This window comes from Glycine soja, chromosome 17 (genome assembly GCF_004193775.1).
Source record: "Glycine soja cultivar W05 chromosome 17, ASM419377v2, whole genome shotgun sequence".
Classification (NCBI taxonomy): Eukaryota; Viridiplantae; Streptophyta; class Magnoliopsida; order Fabales; family Fabaceae; genus Glycine; species Glycine soja.
This window is the reverse complement of record NC_041018.1, coordinates 3,617,218-3,643,952: the sequence shown is the minus strand read 5'-3', so window position 1 is coordinate 3,643,952 and position 26,735 is coordinate 3,617,218. Positions and strand designations below refer to the sequence as shown.

General features: G+C 34.5%; 4 protein-coding genes across 5 annotated transcripts; 2 read left to right on the top strand and 2 right to left on the bottom strand.

Moving 5' to 3' along the window:
• LOC114391803 (ubiquinone biosynthesis protein COQ9, mitochondrial-like) lies at positions 1–2,712 on the bottom strand. Of its 2 annotated transcripts, none has more exons than XM_028352777.1 (6): positions 2,380–2,712; positions 2,137–2,244; positions 1,235–1,396; positions 974–1,145; positions 463–536; positions 1–368 (listed from the first exon to the last, which is right to left on the bottom strand). In XM_028352777.1, exons 1-6 carry the CDS (start codon positions 2,656–2,658, stop codon positions 168–170), a joined length of 996 nt encoding a protein of 331 aa, XP_028208578.1. In that variant the 5' UTR covers positions 2,659–2,712; the 3' UTR covers positions 1–167. The 2 variants fall into 2 exon arrangements, with proteins under 2 accessions (XP_028208578.1, XP_028208579.1); XM_028352778.1 differs by having other exon boundaries at positions 1–352.
• A 1,030-nt stretch (positions 2,713–3,742) lies between these two features.
• Positions 3,743–7,159, bottom strand: LOC114393120 (pollen receptor-like kinase 3). Its single transcript, XM_028354383.1, has 2 exons — positions 5,562–7,159; positions 3,743–4,896 (listed from the first exon to the last, which is right to left on the bottom strand). The coding sequence occupies exons 1-2, from the start codon at positions 6,817–6,819 to the stop codon at positions 4,325–4,327; spliced, it is 1,830 nt and encodes a 609-aa protein (XP_028210184.1). The 5' UTR covers positions 6,820–7,159; the 3' UTR covers positions 3,743–4,324.
• A 2,818-nt stretch (positions 7,160–9,977) lies between these two features.
• Positions 9,978–18,028, top strand: LOC114393413 (probable polygalacturonase). The gene is made up of 5 exons (XM_028354758.1): positions 9,978–10,406; positions 14,336–14,456; positions 15,154–15,402; positions 16,339–16,492; positions 17,227–18,028. The coding sequence occupies exons 1-5, from the start codon at positions 9,978–9,980 to the stop codon at positions 17,750–17,752; spliced, it is 1,479 nt and encodes a 492-aa protein (XP_028210559.1). The 3' UTR covers positions 17,753–18,028.
• Positions 18,029–21,655: 3,627 nt separating this feature from the next.
• On the top strand, positions 21,656–23,957 carry LOC114392238 (protein TIFY 10A-like). The gene is made up of 5 exons (XM_028353288.1): positions 21,656–21,990; positions 22,502–22,649; positions 22,864–23,108; positions 23,210–23,267; positions 23,636–23,957. The coding sequence occupies exons 1-5, from the start codon at positions 21,822–21,824 to the stop codon at positions 23,742–23,744; spliced, it is 729 nt and encodes a 242-aa protein (XP_028209089.1). The 5' UTR covers positions 21,656–21,821; the 3' UTR covers positions 23,745–23,957.
• The last annotated feature ends 2,778 nt before the right edge of the window (positions 23,958–26,735 follow it).

Here is a 26,735-nt window from a genome sequence, read left to right as displayed (position 1 = left end):
TTTGGGGGAAGGGAAAAAAGAGCAAGTTTTTTTCGATTAGTATTATAAATCATAATAGAATTATTTACAAGCTTAAAATTATTATTTTGCACTCATGACCCTGCCTGGAACTCAAGCGTTGAAGGAAGTGCCGAAAACAGACCAAATTTGAAGTAAATGAAAGATAACTAATTACTACGCGTGTATAATATAGCATCTCCTTCAAGTGACAATCGAAACATTGTTTGAAACAACAACATATAGCCAAGGGAAAGGAGTTCCCCAGCCCGACTCATCTCTGGAAAACTTTCCCGACAAACCCTTGAAAGGAGTTCCCCAGCCCGGTACTGACAGCTTCTGCCAAATACTGTGCCTGAAAATTTTGATGTCTGAGAATTCTGGAATGCATCAAGCATGACATTTCGAAATAATTGAAAAATGAAAAATTTGAAGGACCAATCACAGTAACAACATAAGGATTACCTCTTGAATGGTTTTCTTTATATCAAAGGCATCTTTCACTCGAGCATCCAGGAAAGCCCATGTATCACGGAAATCTGCCAGAAAACAAACCACAGAAGCATTTAGAAAAGTCCTCACAAGCTACGTCTCTACCCAAAATGTCATTTTATTCAATATACATATAATACACGTACTGGAGTATTCCATGGAATAGGAAAAAATTCCATTGTTTATCAAATTAATCCTCATATATATTGCCATGGAAGCAAACAGGACAGTCTTGATTCAAGAAGATAAAGTGATTTAAAGAGAACAGAAAATTGAATCCAGTTAATATTTTCAAAGCATTCACAAAAAGAAAACATGGTCACTGCAATCATAGAACCAGAAGTTGACTTGCAAATGAATGATCATCATAAAAAGAAAGGCACAAAAACACTAGAAATGGTGAATGGATGAAAGAGAATCAAGCAAATTCTATGAAATGCTTGTGTCTTTAAAAGGGAGGGGAAGAAATTCAAGAAAAACAAACCAGGAGAGCTATCTGTCAGCATATAAATCTCAGTTGTTGAGTATATTCCTCCAAGGACAGTGCGCTTGGCATACCAATCAATGTCGGAAGCATTATCACCAGCAGCATGCCAGATCTCATCCACAAGCACTGCCCTCTGCTTAAAACTTGTAGGAACATTAACAGGTTGTGCCTGTAAACAAATTATTTCCAAAAAACTCTTTCAGGTCTATAATTCAGATAGATAAGCCTCTAAATAGGAAAAAGGGCGCATGCAGAGACCTGGATGCTAAGAGCTTGGGGCCATGTTGATATATATGGAGCTTGCATTTCTAAACGAAATCTGATAAGCTTAGAGATGCAGTCACTTGGTGTCAAATTTTTTAAACTCTCATCTGAGTCAATTTTATCAACAAGTCTTTGTAAGCAGCCGTCCATGAAATACTGAAAAATGTTTTGACATGACAGACAAAATGGTCAATTCATATAAACTAATAAGCGCAACAAGAAAACAACATTCCAAATAATGGCTGCAACCCATTAAACTGATTGTACTAGACTACATTAGATAATATAAAAAGTGGAAGAGAATTCATGCATTGGAAACCTATAACTGAATAAAGCAACCCAAAAATACTGATAAAAATAAACAACTCTTGAATTTGTAGCTCGCCAATGGTCACATCTTACAAAGATAGGATGCTAGTAAGAATTCGCACACAATGCCAGAGGAAAAGAGATATCTGACTACTGGTAAGTGTTCTGAGTCACTTATTTCATATATAAAAACAGAAAACATTTTTCTCCTTCCGTTATTGCACTCATCCTTTTATCGGTGAAACATTTTTCCCAGTCACATTCGAGAGGATGGCTTGTCGCATAACGGCAATACAGCATATGGAAAATTTTAATACATTTTATCTTTTTTTTTTTCTCCTCCAAGTATTTATGAAGAATTTATAAAGACAGGACCAAAATTCTAGTTATTATTAAGCAAACTAACATGAAGGTTTAACAAACACATTCAACCATCACAGGAGATAACTGTTCAAAACAGTCACAAACAATATCAAACTCTTTTAATCTACTCCAACTCCAAATATTTATCGGTAATTACTAACAATCAATTACAAGAAAACACTGTGACGGATAAGACAGTGAAAATGATAGAGGAGGAAATGCACCTCGACCAGTGTTGCTTCCTTTCTGGGCAAAGATCCAACGATAGATGGTGAAAGACCAACATCCCTTGCTCCTGCAACTAGAGCAGCTTCTGTCCACCCCAACTTTAACTGAAAAAGAAAAAGAAAAAACACAATTACCTATTGTTAGAATCATAGAATCTATACATGCAATAAAAAAACAACCGTGTGTGTTGTAATTTTGGAAAATTGAATCATCAACATATAGTAGAAGAGGGAACGAACGACGTAAGAGAGCGAGGCCTGAAGCACGCGAGTTTGTTGGTCCTCGTACTTGGCTCTGGGTTTTGTGGCTGTTGAGGAAGATGAAGAAGAAGGGGACGAATCTGAAGAGTTAGGGGTTTCGGTTTCGGTGGCGACGGGAATGGGAAGTGGTTGAGTCTCGGATGTGGAAAAGCGAGAAGAGGGTATCAATATCTGAGAAGGCCGGAATCTGAGCCCAACCTTGCCAGTATAGTAGTATCTTGCACCGCTCACCAACCGCTTCGCCGCCGTTCGATACATTTCGCTACTTTCCACTGGGTTTGGGAACGAAGGACTTGGGAGAGTAGTCTTGTTTTTTTTAAGGAGAATATAGTTTTAAGTTCCTCCACGTAGCAGAGAAGTGTTTTGCCACGTGTTGGACCATCTGCCAAGAATAAAATTATTTTTTTTTTACAGAAAAATAAAATTAAAACTTAAAAACATCATTTCCAACTAATTAATGCAACACGTCTAATTGAATATGGTAATTTAAATGTAATAAGTGTTTTTTATTTGTGATATTTTTTAGAAGAGTAATTTAGAATATTGACTCTTTTTCAAAGTTAAATTTTTATTTTTTAATTAAAAACACTCAAGATATTATATGTGAATTTGCATCCATTTTATGACTCCTTCTATTATTCTATAACATTTTTTTTATAATTTTATACGACTTAAACAATTGTCTTCTTACATATTAGCATAACTTAAAAAAAATCATTTTTCCATTAAATAAGACTTTTTTGTTGGACAATAGTATTTGCTTAAGCAATCATCATGGATTCGAAAAGCTTCAGTTCCAACCCAATTACTTGAACAAAAACAACTAATTTTTCATCAAGTTAATTTAGTTCAAGTTTGTTGCAAAAAAAAAATCAAAATTAAATCTAATCATCCATTTGGTTTTGATTGATTTGATTTTTATTCTAATAAAATCAAACAAAAATACTTGTATACACCCCTAGAAATTTTAGAGTTATGGGGGCTAGTTGAGTCGAAATACATAGATAATCACTATTATTACTTTGAATGGACATGCTCTACATTCTACAAGGTCGTGGTCGTGTGTCATTTTTGTAAACATATATATGATATATTGTACAATTAGAAAGTGTTTGAGAAAGCACTTAATTAAGTTAGCTTTTGACTTATCAACTTTTAGCAAATAACTAGCTTTTAAACTTTCAATTGGGTTACCCACGAGTTTGATCAACTATACCCTTAATTAATGTAAGAGAATGTAAAAAAAAAAAAAAAAAGAAGATAAAATAACATAGGAAATTAGGCCTTTCTCATTGCAACTTGTATTAGCTAACTTTAAAAGGAAAAAAAAAAAAATCTACACATGAAAAGGAGAGGGGAAGAGTGAGAAATCAAAAGCAATCCCTTGGATATATTTGATAGGAATAAAAGTAAGAGTGGGTAAATCCCAGGATACAAACTTGTAAGCAGTAAAATTGGGGGATGCATGCTGTCTGAAAAACTGGTTCCATTTTATACGAAATGCACACAATATAATTACAAGTACTGCCGTCAGCAGAAAGAGACACACCCATCGACTTAGCTTGGACTTTGACATTTTTCTCTCTTCTTCAGAAGGACCAAAAATTGGCCAAAACTCCAAGCTTCAGCATCGCACAATTTATGCTCTATTTCATAGTTTTTGGAGCGAGATAATTGACATCAACAAGTTCCTGAAACAACATGCCACCCTGATCTGCCTCCGATATTTTTCTCCCCCTCTGCCTTTCGTTCTCCCTCTGAATCATTCTCTTTAATTATCCCCGTGGACTGTGTGGTTCTCATGCACAAAGTGATTGCTGGATCAAGATGCTAATGAATGCACTCTTTCCTAGACCTGCAACGCAATTTTTCTCACCTACAAAAGCAACTTTGTACTAAGCTATCATATATTGACACAACATATTTAAACCTGAACCTCCTCTATCCTTCTAATGGCTTCCTTCATGTTAAGTCGTTGGTCGGGGTTGCTCTCCGTGCAAGCAGCCCCTACTTGGAGAAGTTGCAGCATTTGATTGAGGGAGTTGGAGTGATTGCTCATCAACTCTGGATCAATCAATTCCGCTTCTCTTCTCTCAGAAATGGCAGTGAACACCCAGTGCACTACGTCAGTCCCACCCTTGCCATTACTGTGATACTGAGAGGGGAATTTCCCAGTGATGATTTCAAGAACGATGATTCCGAGGCAATACACGTCGGTCTTCTGTGAAACATGCTGGTATGACACGTAATCGGGTGTTTTGTAGGCAAACATTGTCTGTATGGCGTAGTTGGGGTTGATGAGTGGATGAAAGGCGAAGTCGCTTAGGAGAGGCTCGTAATTTTCAGTTAGTAGAACATTACTGGATTTCAGGTTTCCATGTGGCAGCACTTCGTTAGGAAATTCAGAATAAATAAAACCCAACCCTCGTGCAATTCCCTTCACGATATTCAAACGCATTGGCCAGTTCAGGTCGGCATGACTCGATCCTCTGTCACCTGCAGAAAACATTATACCACACCCCTTAACTATATATTACCTTGCATTGTATGCATATAATTTTCATAAAATAAACAAGAGATCGAGTAACGTATAGAAAAGAGCAAATGGGAATTAATTACTAGACAAAACTTTCTTAAATGTTGAGGTGTTGTTCTCCTATCCTAATAAAAATTTGACTTCAGTAATATATATTAACCTCTAATGTAAACCTTGATTGATTACACATATTATCAAGTTGAAACTCCAATTTTAATTAGAGATCGAATGGAAACCAAAATTATAACATCAAAGTTTTGTCCTTAACCATGCTTGTTTTTGGGTACTCCAATACGTGCAAGGTTTAAAAAATGTTGTGTGATCACAATTTTGATTGTAGAACCATCAAAGTTTTTGGAGTTACTACAACTACATTTTAATTGCGGTTGTATCGACTATAATTTCGGTCACAACATCAAAATCTTTGGAGTCAGTACAATTGCTATACTCAAAATATCAAGGATTGCAACAAGAGCACAACATCAAAATCTTTGGAGGTAGTGCAATTGTGTTACTCAAAATATCAAGAAATTACAATCACTACAGTTTAAAACCTTCACCATCAATGTTTATGATTGGTTTATGATCAAATGCTATAAATGAAAGTGATTAATGTGGTACGTACCATGCAAGACGTATAGCAAGCTTCCTTTGGGCATGTATTCAGTGACAAACAGCTTTTCCTCCTTGCGGTAATGGTAAGCGAGAGGCGTAATGATGTTAGGGTTTCTGAGTCTTCCAAAGCGTCTCATCTCGGCGTCAAAGATGTCTCTGCTGACTTTATTCATCTCGCGCATCCTCTTGACCACCACAGAGAGGCCATTGTTCATGGCAGCTTTGTAGGCCGAACCCAACCCACCGTTCCCGAGAACCTCCGCGGCAGCCTTCATCAAATCGGGCAACCCAAACACGCCCTTCTCGTCGTTCACCATCACAAGGTCACCCATGCCGCCACGCGACGACCCTTTCTTCGACGAAGTAAACTCCTTCTTGCTCCCCCTCTCGGAGGCCCTGCTATGGTTCGAGCTCGGCACGTGCACTTGCACCACCTCGTCCACGTGATCCCTGCTCATCACGCTGAAGTCATCGTCGCGTCGACGCTTCGACCGCATCAACACAAAAATCATCGCCAAAGCAACAGCGGCAATGAGGATAATAACCATCTTCATCCCCCAACCCGACCCTTCTGAACTACCGGCCTCACACTCTTTAATCAAAGGCTTCCCGCAGAGCCCTTCGTTGTTGGAGAAGGAATTCGCGTCGAACCGCGACATGGCGGCGGGGATTTCTCCCTGGAGCTTGTTGTTCGACATGTCCAAGGATTTTATGCCTTGCTTGAGCTCCGGGACCGGGCCAGAGAACTGGTTGTTCTCGAGGTGGAGTTCGGTGAGGAAGCGGAGGTTGGTTAAGGAAGAGGGGATGGGGCCGGAGAAATTGTTGTCGGAGATCCATATTTTTTTCAGGGAAGCTAATTGGGAGAAGAAATCGGAGGGGATTTGGCCGGAGAAATGGTTGCGGGCTAAGTAGAGGGCCTTGAGGGCTCCGAGTTTGTTGAAGGGAGGGATCGGGCCGGAGAAGGAGTTGTTGATGAAGCTGATTGAACGGAGAGTGGGGATTTGGGTGAGGGCGTCGACGTCGATGGTGCCGGAGAGGGAGAGGTCGGCGAGGTGGAGGCTGCTGACGATGTTGTTGAAGCAGATGACGCCGAGCCACCGGGAGGAGCAAGGGCTCTGGTTGGGGACCCAGGAAGAGAGAGCAACGGGGTTGGAGAATGATTTCTTGAGGTTGAGAAGGGCTTCGTTTTCGGAGAGGGAGAAAGAGGAGAAAGGGAAGAGGAGGAGGAGGAGGAGGAGGTGGAAGAGAAGGAGGCGAACAGCGGCCATCGCCGAGCCGGAAATCTTATGCGTGTTCCGGGAGAAAAATGGACCGCTGCTCGGAGAGATTGAGGTTCTCTGATTGTGTGTGTTTTAGGATTTAGCTTTTTGTTTTGTTTTGTTTTGTTTGGATGTGGGGGGTGCGCCCGCGTACGTACGGGGGGGAATGGGAAAGCTAGCTAGGTTGTGGTGTTTGAGAGATGGATTGGAATTACCATGTCATTCTAAGAATAGCAATTAATGGAGATAGCTGTTTCCATTCATTTTGGAGATTTCGGGACCCTTTGCTTTTACGGCCATCAATCAACTCCTCCTCATGCATGCCCCCTCTCATCTCCCATGCATGCAATTTTCCTACTTCTCTCATCTATCTATATTAGCATCTGCCTAATATTATCTCTCCCTTTTTTTTCTGTTTTATAGTACACAAGACACATAACACATGTGCTAGGTTGTTTTGAAACATAAGCTAGAACTCATATCATCTTTAAATAGTGACCCTATATATGGAGACTAGCTAATTTCATCTAATCATTCATACTCGTGATTTAGTTATTTAGGTAAGTATAATCATTCCTAATAAATAACTAAATTATAAGTGGATATTATAATTATTACAACTAATTTTTAAAATTTGAACATATAACTTGTTATAAAAATACTAATAAGTTATATCTAAAATACCTAAATTATTGATGAATAAAAATAAGTTATTTAAAATACTCATTTTTGTAAATATTTTATAAACAAAAAATAAATTATTTAAAATACACATAACTATAAAAATGGGTTATAATTTTATATCTACTTTTATATAATTAGTTATATAAAACTAGTTATAATTATTTTTTTAGAATTAGTTTTTCTTAACATTCATAATTTCAACTTGCAGCGTAATATGAAAGTTAAGATCGAATCAAAATTGTAATTCTAAATAGTCAGGTGCTTGAACACAAATAACTAATAACTTTAAGATCGAACCAAAATTGTTAATTGTTCAACAATTGCTAATTGTTTCCGATTCAGCGAAATTCACTCGAGATGAAATAGCCTCAATAAACTTAAATGGAGTAACTTTTGAAGAAGGCATTTGAGCTTAAAAATGTTTAATGATCTGGATTACATAAAATGAATGTCAATTACTTGTACACTAGTACGACTGCACGCATTGTTCATATGCTAATGTCATTTAAATTTTTACCGAAGATGTAGTTAAAGATGATTTAGTGTATCTTTAGAAATTGTAACAAATTGTTTTTTGTAATTTGAGAACGCGATACCGGAACTTTTAAATGCAACAAGAAAAGCTATAAATGAAATCTACCTTGATTTAAATTTCAAGAAAAAAAATAATACTTATATTTATCAATGAGTTTAGAGAACTAACCTTAATTTGAAAGTAACATTCCATTACACGCATTCATCAATGAGTTATCAGGGTGTAGTTCTAATGTTAACCTCTGTGCGAGCTTCTCACTTTCAAAGCAAAATAATAATATTTTGAATAACGAAATTTCTATTTTATTCTACACGTCGAATGCGCATGTTGAGAAATAAAAATTAAAAAAGTGTTAAAATCTTATATTGAAACTAAAAAATATATTTATTGCATAAGTTTTTTTCTATTATTTAGTCTTTTAACCCATACACATCACATAAAATAAAAAAAATATGCATCGAATCTTTATTGTCTAATACATTTTTGAGATAATAGAAAATATATTGACATTTGACAGGGTAAAGCACACAATTTATATTATTATTTAATTATAAATTATAATATATAATAGATTTTTATAATAATTATCTTAAAAAATCATTTAAATTATTTTTTATTGGTTAATACATAGTATAAAATCATTATATAACAATTACTATTTCTTTTGGAGTTATTTTTTATTTTAATTATTTATATTTTTTTTAATATAACAAATAAGATTAATAACTTTATTATAATATTAGATTTTAAGAAAATAAATAATAAAGATGATAACTAATTTTAAAAAAGTTACTATATTAGTGTATGTTGACCCTTCTCTAATTATATTCTATATTTTTAATAATTATTTTCCTTCTAAGGTAAATCTTTATTTGTATAACCTACTTATTTCAATTTAAAAACAACATTATAATATATCATAATTTAAATTATTTATTATATGATTTAAATATTTATGTATTTTAATTATAATTTAAAAATATTCATTTATTTTTTTTATTTTAAAATTAATCATTTATTAAAATTATAATTATTTAAAACAAACATTTATCTTACACATTAATTAAAATAAACAACAAAATACTCCTACCTAATCTTTTAGAATTTCAAGCACAAGTGACAAGACCACCCAAATTTATTTGAGGAATAATTTTCTTTTCCGTTTCTAAAGTTTTTTAATTTTCTGGGACATCGACTGTTTTATCGATTTAATTATACATTCAATTCCTGTGCCTATATAGTCTTTTTATGAAAACTACTCATTATTAAAGTCAGAGGTTAACTTACGGATGCAAGGTTCTGCAATATTCATACGGGTGAGACGGATCTTTTACCGAGAAAACCTCGTATTTGATTATCATTATTTTAAACTTCTTTGGATCAACAATAATCATTTATCACAAGCTTAACCAATAAATTTGGACACTTATGTTCTCTTCATCATGATAAAAAAAAAACTACTCTTTTTATTCACTGGATCACTGCAAAAACAAATTTTAATCTGGGTAGATTAGTGATTTACATTTACCAATTTACCATTCCTACCTTGTCTGACGAGGCGAAACAGCTCAACACAAAGCCACACACACAGGTTATTGTAATTTGTAAAGGATGAGATGAGATAGGAAGAAGAAGTCGTTCAAGGATCCATGTTTTTTCATTTTGTTTTTGGACCCACTGTTATCCCATCACTGTCTCCGGAACCAAATTCCACTTCCACTCTCCCCACCTTCCCTTTCAATTCACTCCACAATTTATTTTCCCCCAAACACACCCTTCCTTCCCTCATTCTCACTGCTACATACATATACATACTCACATCTCATCCCAAAGTTCCCTCCTTTTTCACTCCCACGAAACGAATCCATGAGTAGTTCCGAGTGACGCACGTCATCATCTTCCAAATCCAACCCCATTTCGCAAAAGGGTAGGTAGGCACTTACTTTCAATGATGGTGGAGACCTCGACGCTAGGGCACTTCCACCACCAAAGGCTCGACCTTCGCCGCTGGGTCCCCGCGTTCTTCACCTCGCACAAGACCCTCTTGACCCTTCTATGGATCGCCGCCTTCGCCTCCGTTTTTCTGTGGCAGAGGAACATAGTGGGCGGGTTTCTGGTCTACGGAGGAATTCCGGGCAGGCCCATGCCCATGCTCCGCCCAATGGCCTTCAATTTGACGGATTTCGGTGGGGTCGGTGACGGCGTTACTCTCAACACCGAGGCTTTCGAGAGGGCCGTTTCTGCGGTTTCTAAGTTCGGGAAGAAAGGCGGTGCGCAGTTGAATGTGCCTCCTGGACGCTGGCTCACGGCGCCGTTTAATCTCACCAGCCACATGACTCTCTTTCTAGCTGAAGATGCTGTTATACTTGGCATTGATGTCAGTTTTCTATCTTTCCTTTTTTTTTTTTTTAACTCAGTGTTAATTTTGTGGTTTGTATGTTTTTATTATTATTTTTAATTATAATTATAATCATGAAGGATAATGAGGAAAGTTGTTAAGGTGGTTTGGTCACGTATAAAGTAGAAAAATAGTGAAGAGAGTAGATTGTATGATTTGTAGTCCTGTGAAACTAGAGAGAGAGAGAGAGACAGGAGGACATTAGGATAAGTTGTTCAGAGGATCTCATAGTAAATAATTTCTCTGAAAATTTGGTCTTTAACTGAATAGAATAGCATTGGGTGGTCTATCTAGCTGATCTTACCTAGTGGGATATGGTTGTTCTTTCTCTTGTAATTTTAGTTGATGTTGTTATCATGAAGGATGCGGTTGTTCTTTCTTTAGTAACAATTTTCCGGCTCAGTGGAAAGATGGTACATTTTCCTTTCATGATATGTGATGGAGTAATTGAAATGTAAACGAGGCCCCCAAGAGAGAAATCACTTTTAGTTGAAGAACTAAAAAGTACAGTGATAAATACTTCTGTACTGTTTCAGTTTTGAATATTATATCACTGTCTTACATCTTATTGCTTGCTTGTGGAACGAATTCTCATGTTTAAATGGAATGGTTTTCTTCATGGACTTTGGTTGTCTGTTCCTTGTGTCAAAAGCAGTCATATGCTACTTGCCTTTGGATAATTTCAGAAACTAAGAGGGGGGAAAACCACCCATAGCAACTAATAAAATGTCTTTGGATAATGCAATTATTATTTTTATGATATGTTGAAGCATGCCTACAGTAGTTGGTCTGAAGTAGTTTCATTCACACATTACCTTTATTATACCATATATATATCTTTCTATGTTGGATATCTTATGTTCAGAGTTGAAGACATGTGCACTAACCCGTTTAATGTTTGGAAAGGTAAATGAATGTTGTATTTGTGAGAGTAGAACTGCAGTATCAATTATAGCATTTCTTCAAGGCTAGTTGATTGTAGTTTGGCACTTTGGCTATTGTGACTGCAGTTGTTTGGCACAATTTTTCTTTTTAAAAGGATCTTTGACTTTATTCTCGCTTAGATGTAAAAATAGGAGAACATACTATACCACAAGCCTCACATTTTAAATACCTTGGGTCCATCATACAAAATGATGGGGAGATACAGGGTGATATCAACCACAAGATCCAAGTAGGGTGGATGGAATGAAGGAATGCTCTGGGTGTGATATGTGATAGAAAAGTACCACTCAAGCTTAAAGGGAAATTTTATAACACAACCATAAGATCTGTGATGTTGTATGGGACAGAGTGTTGGATAGTAAAGAGTCAACAAGAAATTAAATGTCGCAAAGATGATTTTTGCACAAAGAGAATGATAGAGAGAGAAAGTGAGAGAGAGCAGTAGAGAGAGAAAGAGTGACCAAGTGAGAGAGTGAAACAGAGAGAGGGTAATTGAGACACCCAGTCTCAGCTATGCCGGAAAAGGGTACCAGCGACCTACTGCGACGATAGTGGCGGCAAGACTAGGGGAGGGGAGGCGGAAGAATTGGAGGGATGCACCAGACGTGTATTCATTCTACTTCATGCGATTTCCAGAGGATGTGGGGGAAAAGGAGGAACTATGGTTTGAGTTCAAAAAATGGGGTGACGTCAGATAGATTTTTATTGCAAAGAAAAGAAATAGGAGCGGAAGGAGATATAACTTTGTGAGGTTCAAAGGGGTTGATGATGTCTGGAAACTTGAGAAACAGCTGGGTAATCTGATCATAGGTGGCCTTAAAATGCATGCGAACCTCCCGAAACATGGAAGGGTGGGGAAGCCGATAGAGAAATTCCATAAGGAGGATCAGTATAAGCAGGGGCTACAAGGAGATATGCAGGTAGACAGAGTCAACGAAAGAGTCAGGGCGATAACAGCACAAACACCAGCGAAAGGAGGAAAACAGAAGAATTGTACTCACCAACAGACATTGTCAGTTTCATATGCAACACCGGTGACGATGGGCAGCAAAACGATAGAGAAAAGATGGTCTCTGACAGCTATTCAGGCGATGAAAAAGCCTTCCCAATCATCAATTCGGCTCACGATATCCATGGAGGAGAGGAAATGGTTCAGCAGTGCTTGGGTAGGCAGACTACGGAACTTGTTGATGTTCGATAGATTAGAGGAAGAATTTTTGTGGGATGGAGGGGAAGATATTTGGCCAAAATACCTTGGTGATGATATGGTGCTACTCTTGGGCCTTAGTGACGAAAAAGCAGAGAAAAGATGGGATTATGAATACAATCATTAGAAAGAAAGCTCATGTACCTCCTATTATAGAAGAAAATGGTAAAATTTTGTCTTAGATGGTTTAAGCATGCATGGAGAAGACTTGAAGGAGCACCTATGAGGAACAATGATTGAGTGGTTACATAAGCTTCAAAACAAACACTGTTGCTGTATAATAACAGCCACAGGGCCAAAAACTGTCAGTTACACATCCACTGCCAGAGAGGAGGGGACCACCAACAAACAGCAATTAAACAATAGCAACCAACCAGCAATTTAATAAGCATGTGTCCAGGCAAACAAGGGGACCAGCGGCACAATACATGTAGAAAAATCACTCCAGCAGCTCAATAATAACAACCAGCTCTCATTTTCAGGAGGCAGGACCACCTGCACCATCACTTGTAATTAGAAGACATAGGAACAAAGGAAATAACTTTGGGAGGAACAGAGGAAAGTAGAAACGTTAATGAAGAATGAACTAATGAATGAGAAATGCTATAATGTGAATAGAGGGCACAGAGGGTCTGACGGTAGGCGAAAAACCAGCCCATTCCCTCCCTATTCTGCTATTTTTTGGATAAATAAATAAAATGTTATCTTAGGGTTTTAAAAATTCAGGTCGCACATGACCCAATCCATTTTCGGTGTGTGTCCCCCTTTGCCAGCTGTGGTGTCTGGAAATTGTGATTCACCTCCAATACAAGCGATTCATGCCCAAAAATGCAACACACCACAATTCGTATCAACAGCAACTTGAATTGTATCATATCATACAATTCATAAGATACTTACTGCCATGATGGGCATATATTTCAATTTAATACAAGAGTTTTGATCAAGCTTGGAGCATGAAGAATAAAAAACAATTCTTTAAAATGCTAGTGAGAGACCAATATGGTAGGATTGACGAAGAGCACCAAAGACTGAGTTCTAGGTGATCAAATTGATTCTATGAAATAATATCTGGGTAGGGCTGCTGTTCAGACTATATGCTGTTGTACAAAATGACAATTCCTAATTGAGCTTTAAAGAGTAGAATATTGCTTGATCTATCTTTTTGACAAAAGTTATTGTACCTAGATGATAATAAACTTAGATGTTGTCGGAAGTCAATTTTCTGGCTTGCTGAATTTCTTTATACCAGCCAGATTTTTGTATAATGTATAACTGTTGGAAACATGAGTATCCATCATTTGATATTCTGGAAGCTAATGTACATCTACATTGCGCCCTTGGCATTGAGTGGGAGAATTCGGACAATTGGACTTGATATCTATGACTCTAGTTAATTATCACTGGATTATGTATTCTGCTAAGAGGAGTGCTAGCAACACACTCTTTACTATTGGTCTAAATTTATTGGAAACTGCAAAATCAGGTATGAAGTTCATTGAATGAGAAGTGGAACCCATAAATTATTGTGATTTTCAATATATTCCAACCAATAATAGAAAGTGTGATCACAAGAGTATGTTAAAAAGTGTATTGCTAGCATGTCTCATTCTGCTGAATCTTATCATTGAGCTCTTCAATTGTAGTTATATTTGTAATTTTATAATCTATTTCTTTCATTACATATCTCTTCCGCGCTCTCATAATTAAACATTTTACTGACACTATATTTGTCATCTTACGTGATGGCTAACAGGATGAAAAATATTGGCCACTGATGCCTCCATTGCCTTCATATGGGTATGGGAGGGAGCATCCTGGGCCTCGATATGGCAGTTTGATTCATGGTCAACATCTTAAAGATGTTGTGATAACAGGTGAGGATTTTTCATCCTGCTTCCAATGTATGTGAAGGAATACAAAAGTCATACTTGGTATCCAATGTCATTGTCACATTCAAGTCTTTATCTTGCAGTGTAATCTAATTGTTGCATTTTGAGGAACAAGAAGGAAAATTGGCTTTTAGAGCCTCAAAAGGAAAATAATATTGTCCAAACTTGCCTTTGTAGTTGACTTGATATATTTTCAAAGGCTTAAGCTTATGTTGAACAACAATTGGTATAGTTCCTTATTGACTAATATTTTGTCAAATTAATTTTTCTAGTGTTTATGTCGATTTGAATCAATAATGTTTCAATATTTGTTGAGAAATCAGTTGCTTTAGCATTTGCTAATATTTCCTTGGTGTAATTTAGTTTGGCTCGTCTCCTATACCTCATTAAAGGGAAAAGGTTTAGCATAACACAAGTCTTCCTTTATTCATGTCAATTCTCATGCTACTTAGACTTATTATATAAACAACCACCTTGAAGGATAATGCACTAGTAGGGAGAAATCTGTGACCAAGATATAAGCAGTGCACTAATTAGGAGGCAATCATTATCAGGATAAGCAATGCTAGCACAGCACTGTTTTTTTTTTTTTTTTTTCTATCTCCCCTTCCCCCATGTTCTATGTGATGCTTAAGCTTAATTTACAACTTTATCTGATTTCATCTATTGCCCAAACTGACAGGGCATAACGGTACCATAAATGGACAGGGACAGTCATGGTGGAAAAAATATCGCCAGAAGCGTCTCAACCACACTAGGGGGCCACTTGTTCAGATCATGTTTTCTAGTGACATTGTGATCACTAATATTACTTTGCGTGACTCTCCTTTCTGGACAATTCATCCATATGACTGCAAAAACATTACAATAAAAGGTGTGACTATATTGGCTCCTGTGTTTGGAGCTCCAAATACTGATGGCATAGATCCTGGCAAGTATCTTCTACTGAATACTAAAATTTATTTCGTATCTTAATGTATGGTCTATAATTTGCTGATTAGTTATATGCCAATTGTTAAGGAAATAGATTTTGGCGATTAGGTGAGGATAGCTTCATCTTGATAGCTAGCAATGACAAAGAAACCAACTTGAGAGTTAATGTAAACGAAGTTGCATACTAAGGGTTTATTATTATGTATGGTGGAAGGGTGGAAGCATAATCCTGTAAATAATTTGATTTTTCTGGCCAGCCGAACCATTTCTCAGTATATGTACGGCTGTACGCTAATTGATTCAGTGGGAAAACGATTATACAGGCAGGAATAGGTTAATTTGTTTTTTCCTTTGTCTTTTTTTTGTGTAAGCTTGTGTGAGGTGCCAGATTTTTGGGAAATGTGCTTCAAGTCTGTGGGTGATTAATTTTAGAATTTAGTGTTCCATAACTTGTGTGAGATGTTTGTTTGTTGTGCACAAACAAGATATACTAAATTTAACCTGACACCTGTTATACTTTACTCCCTTTGGTCTCAAATATAAGAAAAAAAAACATGGCACACTAACTAAGAAAATTAGTTAACCATATTTAATTGCATCAATTTCAATTAAAAAGTATTTTTTTCCCAACTTACCCTTCATTGGAACTTGGTATCAAGGATAGGAAAGAGTCATTGAAACCAGCTTCTCAATTAAATGAAGGGTATTTTAGAGATAGTAGCATTAAATAAGGTAAAGTTAGTTGAAATTTTCTTATATTTCAGACCAAGAAAAAAGTGGTTTTTTTCTTTTTATATTTGAGACCAAAGGGAGTATTTGCTTTGTGTGTCAATTATCAGCCTGAGAGGTATCTAACTTTTAACTTTAATTTTCATCTAATTTTATTGTTTGTATGAAGAATTTTAATAAACACTAATTTCTATGGTATGAGCAGACTCTTGTGAGGATATGTTGATAGAGGACTGTTACATAAGTGTGGGAGATGATGCAATTGCTGTAAAAAGTGGCTGGGATCAGTATGGAATTGATTATGGAAGGCCTTCCATGAATATAATGATCCGAAACCTTGTTGTTCGCTCTATGGTCAGGTGAATCCCTAACCCAACCAATTTGTAATTTTCTGAATGCCTTTCAGCATCTTTTTATTTGGGAAAATAATCACTTTCTTTAGGCAGCTTTGTAAAAAAAAGGGTTACTTTCCCATAATTTAAGCTTTCCCAAACACAAGGTAACTGCTGCTTTTAGTACGCCTGCATAATGAAGAGCCTGAGTGTAAATAAATTATTTCTGACTATATCGTGCCATGTATTTTTTACCATGTCTGTAAAATGTATAAATACCCAGGAAACACCGGTTTCATGTCTTATCTTGCTTTATGCTTCACCTGAATTTTTAACAGTACTCTAAGCTATGCAATTCTACGCATTTTCAAGAAATACATATTTGCCATTATGCCATACCTGATTTGGTTATTCTACCACCAGCATGATACCATGTGTAATTTGTGCTTTTGTTTGAAATTATCTTTGGAGCCTCTCTTTTCCTTTCAATCTTTTATTGAATAACCTCACTCGTGGATCTCAATAGTCTACATATGTGGTTCATAGACTCCAGGTAAAATCAACACCTTTGTCTGACTGATGTCAACTTTTCCAATTGATGGTCCTGGATATATTTGTATAGATATTTCTAGTTAACTTTTCTTTGCATAAACCAATCTCAGTTAAATTTTGACAGCTTCATATCAGTTTGTGTTTGTCTATCTCATCATGTATTGGGGTCTTCATATCTTAATGATTTTATTTTTTATCAAATGGAACAGTGCTGGCATCTCAATAGGCAGTGAAATGTCTGGCGGGGTATCCAATGTCACGGTGGAGAATCTTCTTATATGGGATTCTAGGCGTGGTGTGAGGATCAAGACCGCCCCTGGACGAGGAGCATATGTGCGCCAAATAACTTATCGGAATATAACATTTGAGAATGTTCGAGTTGGAATTGTTATGAAGACAGATTACAATGAACACCCTGATGATGGGTATGACCCTTTGGCACTCCCAATTCTCAGAGACATAAGCTTTACCACAGTCCATGGCCAAGGAGTTCGCGTGCCAGTACGCATACACGGTAGTGAAGAGATTCCTGTGAGAAATGTGACTTTTAAAGATATGTCAGTTGGTCTAACCTACAAGAAGAAGCATATCTTTCAGTGTGCATTTGTTCAAGGCCGTGTAATAGGTACCATCTATCCTGCTCCCTGTGAGAACCTTGATCGGTACAATGAGCAAGGACAGTTGGTTAAGCATTCTGCGTCCCAGAATGTAACAGATATAGATTATGATTTTTGAGGTTTCATGTTCACTAATTCCTGGCCTTGTTCCTTTTACTAGGGCCTCAATTTATGTCTGTATTAGATCATTTTTTGTGGAGGTTGGAGAAGTCAAGTCACGCTTTTCTTTTTTTAATTCTGTAAGTTCACTTGTCTACATTTTATAGCTTTCTGAAATGGAGTTGTAAATACAGAAAATTTTCATATGCGTACGTAAGTTTACTAGATAAGGGGGATTATTGCAAGCAAGAGAATTATGAATTTGTCATTATGCATTCATTTTTCTGCTGAGGAAGATTAGAGCATTCCCACTGAGCTCTGAGTGTAATATAAAAAAGAACTGCAAAGCCTAGTAATGCAAGTGATTTAATTTTGTCAACAGGTGAACCTTATAGTAGTAGTATCAAATAATGCGAGGTCGGTTGTAAGCTTAACATTTTCCTATAACTTGGTGCCACAGACCTTCTATTTCAATCCCTGGACCCTATCACTTTAAAGATCTTCTCTCATCCATCTACTCTTTCTTCTAAAGTCCTTGGTTACTGATTATTTGTCACATTCCTCAAAATGTGGAATTTCTTAACCTCGTTCCAGATATTTTTCTGCCTGAAGAAGCGGTAGAAACAATACAGGGTGGGTACTCCTCAACAACCACACATTCATGGTTGTTTCACGGTCAAAGTGTGTGTAACATAGTTGTTTATCACCTCACACAATCAACTTTATATAAAATGCAATTTGTCGATTATAAATATATATTATCTCAATTTTATTTTTTATTTTTTGTCAAATGTAAACAACTGTAAAAATATAGTCAAAGGGTTTTTAACTTTTATATATTTTAAAAGTATATTATATCAATTTTAATGACAGCGTATATAATAGGTTATTAAATAATGTTAGATTAATATAAGATTTTATAAATATGATTTGTATAATAAAAAATAAGCCTCTCCAACCCGAATTCTGTCAAGTCAATACATCTAAAAATAAGCCTCCAATTGGTTTTGTGTTCGGTTTGCAACTCTATAAACCCAATGGGTGATGCAGATTTAGGCCCTGTAATTGTTGGCAAAATGAAGGGTGTTTCGTAAAGGGGAATCAATAGACAATAGTTTAGAGAGGTCACGAGTCATGACTCATGACTGATGAACATGAACATCACCTTAAGACTCAGTCTTGGCCCGTGACACCTCCATCAAATGAATAATATTATTTCTACATTATTTATTATTATACTTTACTATAGTTTATTTTAAAATTATGTACTACTATTCCGGCGTCAAATAAGGAAAAAAAAATTAATTCACCCTAACTAACTACGAAAACTATGAAAATAAATTAGTTAATCACGTTTAATTGTATTAATCTTATTTAAAAATTATTTTTCTAATTTATCTTTCGTTAAAATTTATTATTAGGAATAAAGAAGAATTATTAAAAATAAAATCTCAATTAAATAAAATTATTTTAGAAATAATAAAAAATTATATTTTAGAGAAAAAAAATGTATGTATTTTTATATTTGAGACCGAAAGAAGTATATTTTAATATTTTATTTAATTTTTCATAAAATAAAAACACAATGCACCAGTATTATCAATGAACAAATGATAAAGTTCACATATATTTCTACAAATAGCTTTCTTTTTTGTTCCTTTTTTAAGAGTAAGCCATGCCTTATAAGAAGCTGTTTGGTCTGGCGGTGTTATTTGTGTGTACCAAACAAACTTTGCCGCACCACAAAACTCCGCGTTACACACACGGATGATTTTGCTTTCCATTTCCACTTGTTTAGGTTTTCATTAGTATTATATTTTATCGTTCTTTTTCTCTGTATTGATTTCTAAAAAGTAGTCAATTAGCTATGAACTCTTTTCTCTCCTGGCCTCTTCAATTTTTAAAGACAGTGTGTGAAGTGTGAACAACTCGTGTTCTTAAACAAATTTCATCCTACTTTTTTTCTCCTGGCCTATTCAATTTTAAGACAGTATAAACAGTTGTTAAATTAAGTTTTAACTAGTTTTAATATTGTAATTAATTATAAATCATTTTTAATAAAATTTCTAAAATAATTATCATCAATATATAACTTGAAAACTTTTTTATAAGGTGAAATTGACAATAACGATTTATGGGTATATGCTATTCGTAGCAATTAGAAGTGTCCTGGTGTTTATATTCCATTGACTTTTTTGGTTTTTCATAAATATTTTTTTATGAAAAGAATTTTGTTAGAGTCATTATCGGACATTAAATATATAAACACCTCTTTCAATATAACCTTAATTTACACATGAGCCATTACCTATTTTTGTTTCACCCAAATTCGATGATTTTATATGCCTTAATTTGATTAAAAATACTAATCATGCCTCAAATTCTTGAAAACGATCGAATAGTACATTTTTTTTCATTATGTTTAAGATTATTGTACATAGTCCCTGAAAAAAGATTATTGTATATAAATTAAAAATTATTCTATCTGAACTAAAATATCTTTATTTAATGCTTTAATATTTGATACTTGCATCATGTACCATTACTGGGCAGTGGATATTAAATAAGAATATATTTAAAAGTATTAATTAAATTTAGAAATTTTAAAACATCAATTATTTTTTTAGGGGTAGCTACAAAAAGATAAAGAAAGAAAGAAAAAGAGAAGGATGTAGTATGTCGTAATTGAAAACATGTTTAAAAAAAAACATAATATGGAGAATTGGTAATGCAAATTGTTTTGAAACTTGTTTTTTAAGACAATGTATTGATACTTACAACTACCCAAATTAACTCCAAACTAATTAGATTTGAATTTTGTTTTCAGAAAACTTGATTCCCTTTTTAATCAAGTCCAAAATTATGATTTTCTCATGTAATAAATATTTTTTATAAATTATTTTTTTTTAACAAAAACTACTTATAATTTTTTAACCCATATGTTCGCTAGATAAAAAAAAAGCTTCATTCTATTAATAATTATACAAACTCGAATAAGAATATTAGAATTTAAATAATAATAATAATAATAATAATAGATTTAATTAAATTTTTAACCTCCCAACTTTTTTTATATAAGAAATTTTAGTGATATTCTTTTCTCCTAATTTAAATATAAGATCTACAAAAATACATGATTATCAACAAATTTCAACCAAACATAAAAAGAATGTTGGAAAGATACTATTAGAAAGAATGATAGGAGCATTCTTTTTTTTTTGGAATTTCAAATTTTTAATTTCTCAAATTCTTCGGTTAATTTTTAATTCGTCATTAATTTTCCATTTTACACTATTTTATTAGATGACTTTTCATTATTTACTTTTGACAACTTTTAGTATGTGAATAATATAAGAGTATGATGAATTGTGGTTAAACGAAAATATAAAATTATTTTTCCTGTTGCGAAATAATAGTTGTGTTAGGTTATTTTATAAATATTAATAAAAATTAATAAATGAATGAAAAAATAATAATGTTATATCATTATTTATTTATAAATTTTATTATTCACGGTTAATACTATAAAAGATATAAATGAAAAATAATTAAGATTAAAGATGATAATTATAATGAGACGGCAAGTATTTTATACAATAAGTGTAATAAATTGAAACTGAATACTAAAAAATAAAGTATAATAAATTGAAGACACAGTGTTTGTGCATGTGATATGAGCTGTGGTTCACAATGTTAAAAAACGCATTAATGGCACTGAGGAGCGCAGTCTTGAAAGGAAGCGAACCACGTAATTGCTTGCGGTGTGCACACAACAAAAGCCAACGACAAAACTTTGCCGCATCCCTTTAACCAACGCAAACAACACGTGGTGGAAACTTCTCTTCAAATTTAATTTAATTATTAAAAAATAAAGAACCACAACATTATATTAAATTTAAAACACCCACATATTCCTCGTGCTTCAATTTTATTTTCCCAATTGTCAACCTTATTATATATACCATAAACCATAAACCCTTCGCCACCACCAACCATTAGCTTCTTCCATCCTCAGAGCTTGCCGTCAACAACGATTCCTTTCGGTTTTCTGTTTCTCTGGATTCATTTTCATTTTTACGGCTACCAGAATGTCCAGCTCATCGGAATATTCGGCATTTTCCGGCCCCCGCCCGGCCAAGTCGCCGGCCGAGAAGTCCACTTTCTCTCAGACTTGTAGTCTATTGAGCCAATACATCAAGGAAAAAGGTGCCTTCGGAGACCTTACCCTCGGGATGACTCGCACCCCCGATACTTACGGTACCTATTTAATTTTATTCCTCAATTAACCCTAAATTAATTGAATTTTATTCTGTTAGAACTTAGAAGGAAGCCAATTCGTCAAATCGTTGGTTTCGATTAAGTTTTTATTTTTATTTTTGTTCTTAGACCGCTTGAGCTTTTCTCTATGTTCAATGTTTCAAATGCTTTCGATTGCTCAACTTTTATTGGATACTTATGTAAAAACGGATCTTAATCTGACTCGTGGTTTCTAAATTTTCCTTCTTATTCGGAGAGGAATAAAAGGTATCTCAACCGATAGCGATGCAAAATGAGAAGTTTAACAAAAACGTGTTTTGCCTTTGGATATGAGCCCTAACCGTCCATATTTTTCTCCTTGAAATGTTACGGATTGTTCTCCTAAAAGAAAGTGATTTTGTGTGGTCGATTGCTATATAACACGAACTTTAACATATGTGTTCCTAAGCTAAAGCTGCCATGGACTTGCATGTTTTCTATACGAGTTTTCCTTAACCTCCTTGTTTCACAGGTTCCCCTGAGACATCGTGTCACTCTGCAACAACCATGGAGTTGTTTCCCACCATCATCAAGCAACGGAACCCAACTACTGTGGATTTCCTATCTCCCCAGAGTGCTTATCCTCACCACTCAGAGGTTCCAACCATGGTCAAATCAAGGTGTGTTGTTGTGCTTAATTAGCTACGAAGTTAGTTAACAGATTTTCGTGTGTCATTCTTTGTGTGAGGGGAATGGATTCTCTGCATTCACTTTATAGCAGTGCATGAGATCGTAGTCCTTCAATAAGTGTTCCTCTGGAGGAAATCTGTTGAGTCATGAATGCATAAAGTTTCATAATGATTAATAAGTGTTCCTTTATTTAATGATCTACAGTGCATTTAAGTCTATAGAGAAGGAGCCTAAAGCTGCTCAGTTGACAATCTTTTATGCTGGGCAAGTTGTTGTGTTTGATGATTTTCCTGCTGAAAAATTGGAGGAGATAATGTCATTAGCCGGCAAGGGAATATCCCAAAGCCAAAACACCTCTGCATGTGCTCACACTCATAACCAGCAAGGGAATCATCCTTCCTTTGTTCCTAATGTCTCCCCTCAAGCACCGTCCAGACCAATTGTTTGTGGTACTTTCTTTTGATCTCTACTATTTTGAGATGACCAAAGCCAATACTTTTGTATTATGTTTCATGTTTTTTTTCTGATCATAAATTTAATTTCTGTACAGAACTGCCAATTGCTAGGAAAGTTTCACTTCATCGGTTCCTTTCTAAGAGAAAAGATAGGTAAGCCTCTCAAACAAGGAAATATTGCTTGGTGATTCTGTTTGTTATGAGGCTGCATCTTTGATTTTTTTTTCCCTTTTCAAACATAAACTTTTATCCCTCTCTTAGATTGATCATTTGAAACAATCTCAGTATCAACCAGTTTGTGTAGTGAATGTCTGGCCTTTTTGCGTGGTCTGATTATGTCTAGTTTTTGTGTCATGGAAAATTGATGCATCGTGCTATTTTCTTAGTAAAGATTAAAGAAGGCATTAATCTAGTGCATTGTGCAAATCAGTTTTCCACTTTTTGTCCTGCAACTATCCGCTGAGTAATGTTGTTTCGGCCTAATTGACTAATTCTGTTATCTTTTTATGCTGTGTTTGCAGAATTGCTTCCAAAGCACCATATCAAATAAACAATCCCAACTCTGCTTCAAATAAGCCGGCTGAATCCATGACATGGCTAGGATTAGGTGCTCAATCAACACAATTCTGAGTGCATTTGCAGTTTTGAGTAGTTTTAGCCTCTTTTTTTTTTATATATTTGATTTTGTAGTTCTTTGTCGTTTTAACTTCTACTCTAGACTTTGATAGATATTAGTAGTAGTTGAAGGCTTCAATTTTTATGATTGCAAATATTTCCTGTAATTAGTATTTCAAATTCTTGTATTCATTCTTCTCATTTCTTTTGTTTGTTACCTTCCTTCATTTGTTGCTTTCCCAACTCTTTTTCCGCTACCAAAGAGAATCAATATTAACCTGAACAATCAAAACAGTCTCCATCAATTTAATAAGGATTACAATCCTATTCAATGTGAAAGGGTCTAGTTCACTTGATCGAATTAGAATGTGTGAGTTGTTGTAAGTTCTTTGACACTATTTTTTTTTTTGGGAAAAATTTAAATTATATTAAATCTAAAATGATACAACAATAATAAACATTTGACTCACTCTCATTTGAACATAAACGACAGAGGGAACTTTTGTTAAAAAAACAACTCGACACTATTTTTTTAGCTGGGTCTAGTTCACTTGATCGAATTAGAATGTGTGAGTTGTTGTAAGTTCTTTGACACTATTTTTTTTTTTTGGGAAAAATTTAAATTATATTAAACCTAAAATGATACAACAATAATAAACATTTGACTCACTCTCATTTGAACATAAACGACAGAGGGAACTTTTGTTAAAAAACAACTCGACACTATTTAATGAAAAAATCATAATTGGGCACCATTTTAAGAGTAGAGAAATAAAATGATTTTTTATTTATTTCTAATATTACCTTTCATGCTAACCATTCAGGAGGGAAACCCATAACTTCAATCTCAACAAATTTAGAAAGCAAATATGTAATATATAATATTTGTCAAACATCGTAAAATTTAGTTAATCATTCACTTTGACAACCTTAACATTAGAGTGATTTTCATTTAAGATGTTTAAATCTATGTGTAATTATAAGGCGCATGAAATTATGATAAACTATCCATCTAAATAACCATGCATTATAGATGCTTTAACATCACATTCCATCTATTACACCATGCACATTCCTTGTAAGTTTATCATTTATACAAGTAGTTTATAAAAACATTATGACTCATTTTTTTGAGTGGGAAAATATAAAAACAAGGTTTAATTAAGTTTTTAATCCTCAAATTAGAGAGTTTTGAATTTTTAATTCATGAATTATTTTTTTTTAAAAAATTGATCTCTAAAAAATTTGTCATTATTAAAAATTTGTTGTTATTATTTTTAATCCAGACATTTATCTTAAAAATACTTTAAGTCATCACAAATATCACCATAGATTGTAAATGAAAAAAAATGAATAGGCTGATAAACTAGCTCCTCAGGAATACTTGAAACTTATGATTCAACGATGATTCTTCTCCTTTCCTTTTAATTTGTCTTGTTTCATGATATTTTATTACTTAATAAAGGATATTAACGGTAAAGACTATTTCAAGAATCAAAAATTCAAAATTACATAATTTGAGGACTAAAAACTTAATTAACCCTAAAAACAAACATAAAAAAAGAAGACTAATGATGCCGGAAAGGCAAACCCATAGCATCCCCTGAACAAATCTGCAACAAAGGATATGTTCAAGAGGGTCAAAACTTCAAAGCATCCAAGGATGACGCCCCTTGCTTACCAAGTAGTTCGCACACTGATTTCCTTGAAGCACATGCTGAAACGCAGCTGCCACTAAATACATATTATGATGCATTAAACATTTATTGACTATAATTCATACATTCGTTCAAGAGGGATGTAGAGATTTTTACATTGTACTATTTTATCTAATTTTTATATTTAATGGCAATACTAGTTTATATATACATGTTTATATAATAATTTAAGAACGCTAGAAAATAATTTAAAGGCTTCTGCAATAGTGTCATCAATGGTGCTATATATTACAATTTGAGCTTCTATTCGTAGTGTGTTCTTATTAGTGTTAGTAGAAGAAAGCCACTAATGTAGGTCGTAAACAAAATTCTGCTTGTTTACTTATAAGATGATGTTTGTCACTACAATTTCTTTGTTTTCTAGGTATTAAACGCAGTACTTATATCTCATTGCATCGTCCATAATGAATACTTCTTCTCTAAGTGGAAGATTATGATATATATATATATATATATAAACACTTAATCCTAGCGAAGATTAACGTGGATGGTAGCTACAGCCTCAACAAAGGATGGGATGGACTTTTGAGGTGTGATTTGAGACTGTGCAGGGAGATGGTTGGATAGTTTTGCCGGTCACATAAAAGATGGTGACCCTCTTTTAGTGGAGCTCCTTGCAATAGAAAATGGACTCAAACATGCGTGAAACTTGAGCTATAAATTTGTGGAATGTGAGTCACATCGTGTAACAGCTAGCAGTTGATGCCCTTTCTTGGTTTGATGCTAACTCGATTACCTTGCACAAACATGCCTGAGAAATTACAGACATCCAGTTGCTGGTCAAAAGAAATTGGACTATATAGCCTTTCATTGCACCCCTCGTGATATCAATTATGCGGCAGATTCTCTAACTAACATTCACACTCTTGGAGTACCTCAGATTTTGTTGTTTTTCTTTGAATTCCTAACTTAAAAATAAAAACATTTTATCCTAAGTTTAAACTTATGCTAATTAGTCTCCTCTTCATTTTTGGTACCAGTGAATTTAAGACTTACTTACAAAGATTATTTTACGTAGATATCAAATTGTAAATAATTTTTATCTTTTAAATTTTAATTTAGTTATAGTTTTTTATTTAGGACTAAAATAATTAGTTATTATTTAACCAAATTGTTTATTTTTATATTTCGGGGAAGTGAAAATAAAACCCTTGGCATTTGTTCGGAAAAGATGAAGCTAATCATCTTTTAAGACAAAGATAAGACTGAAATTAGTCCTTATCATTCAAAATAAAGTATGCATTGTTCGTATAAAGATTTTTTTATATATATTTTTAATATGAATATA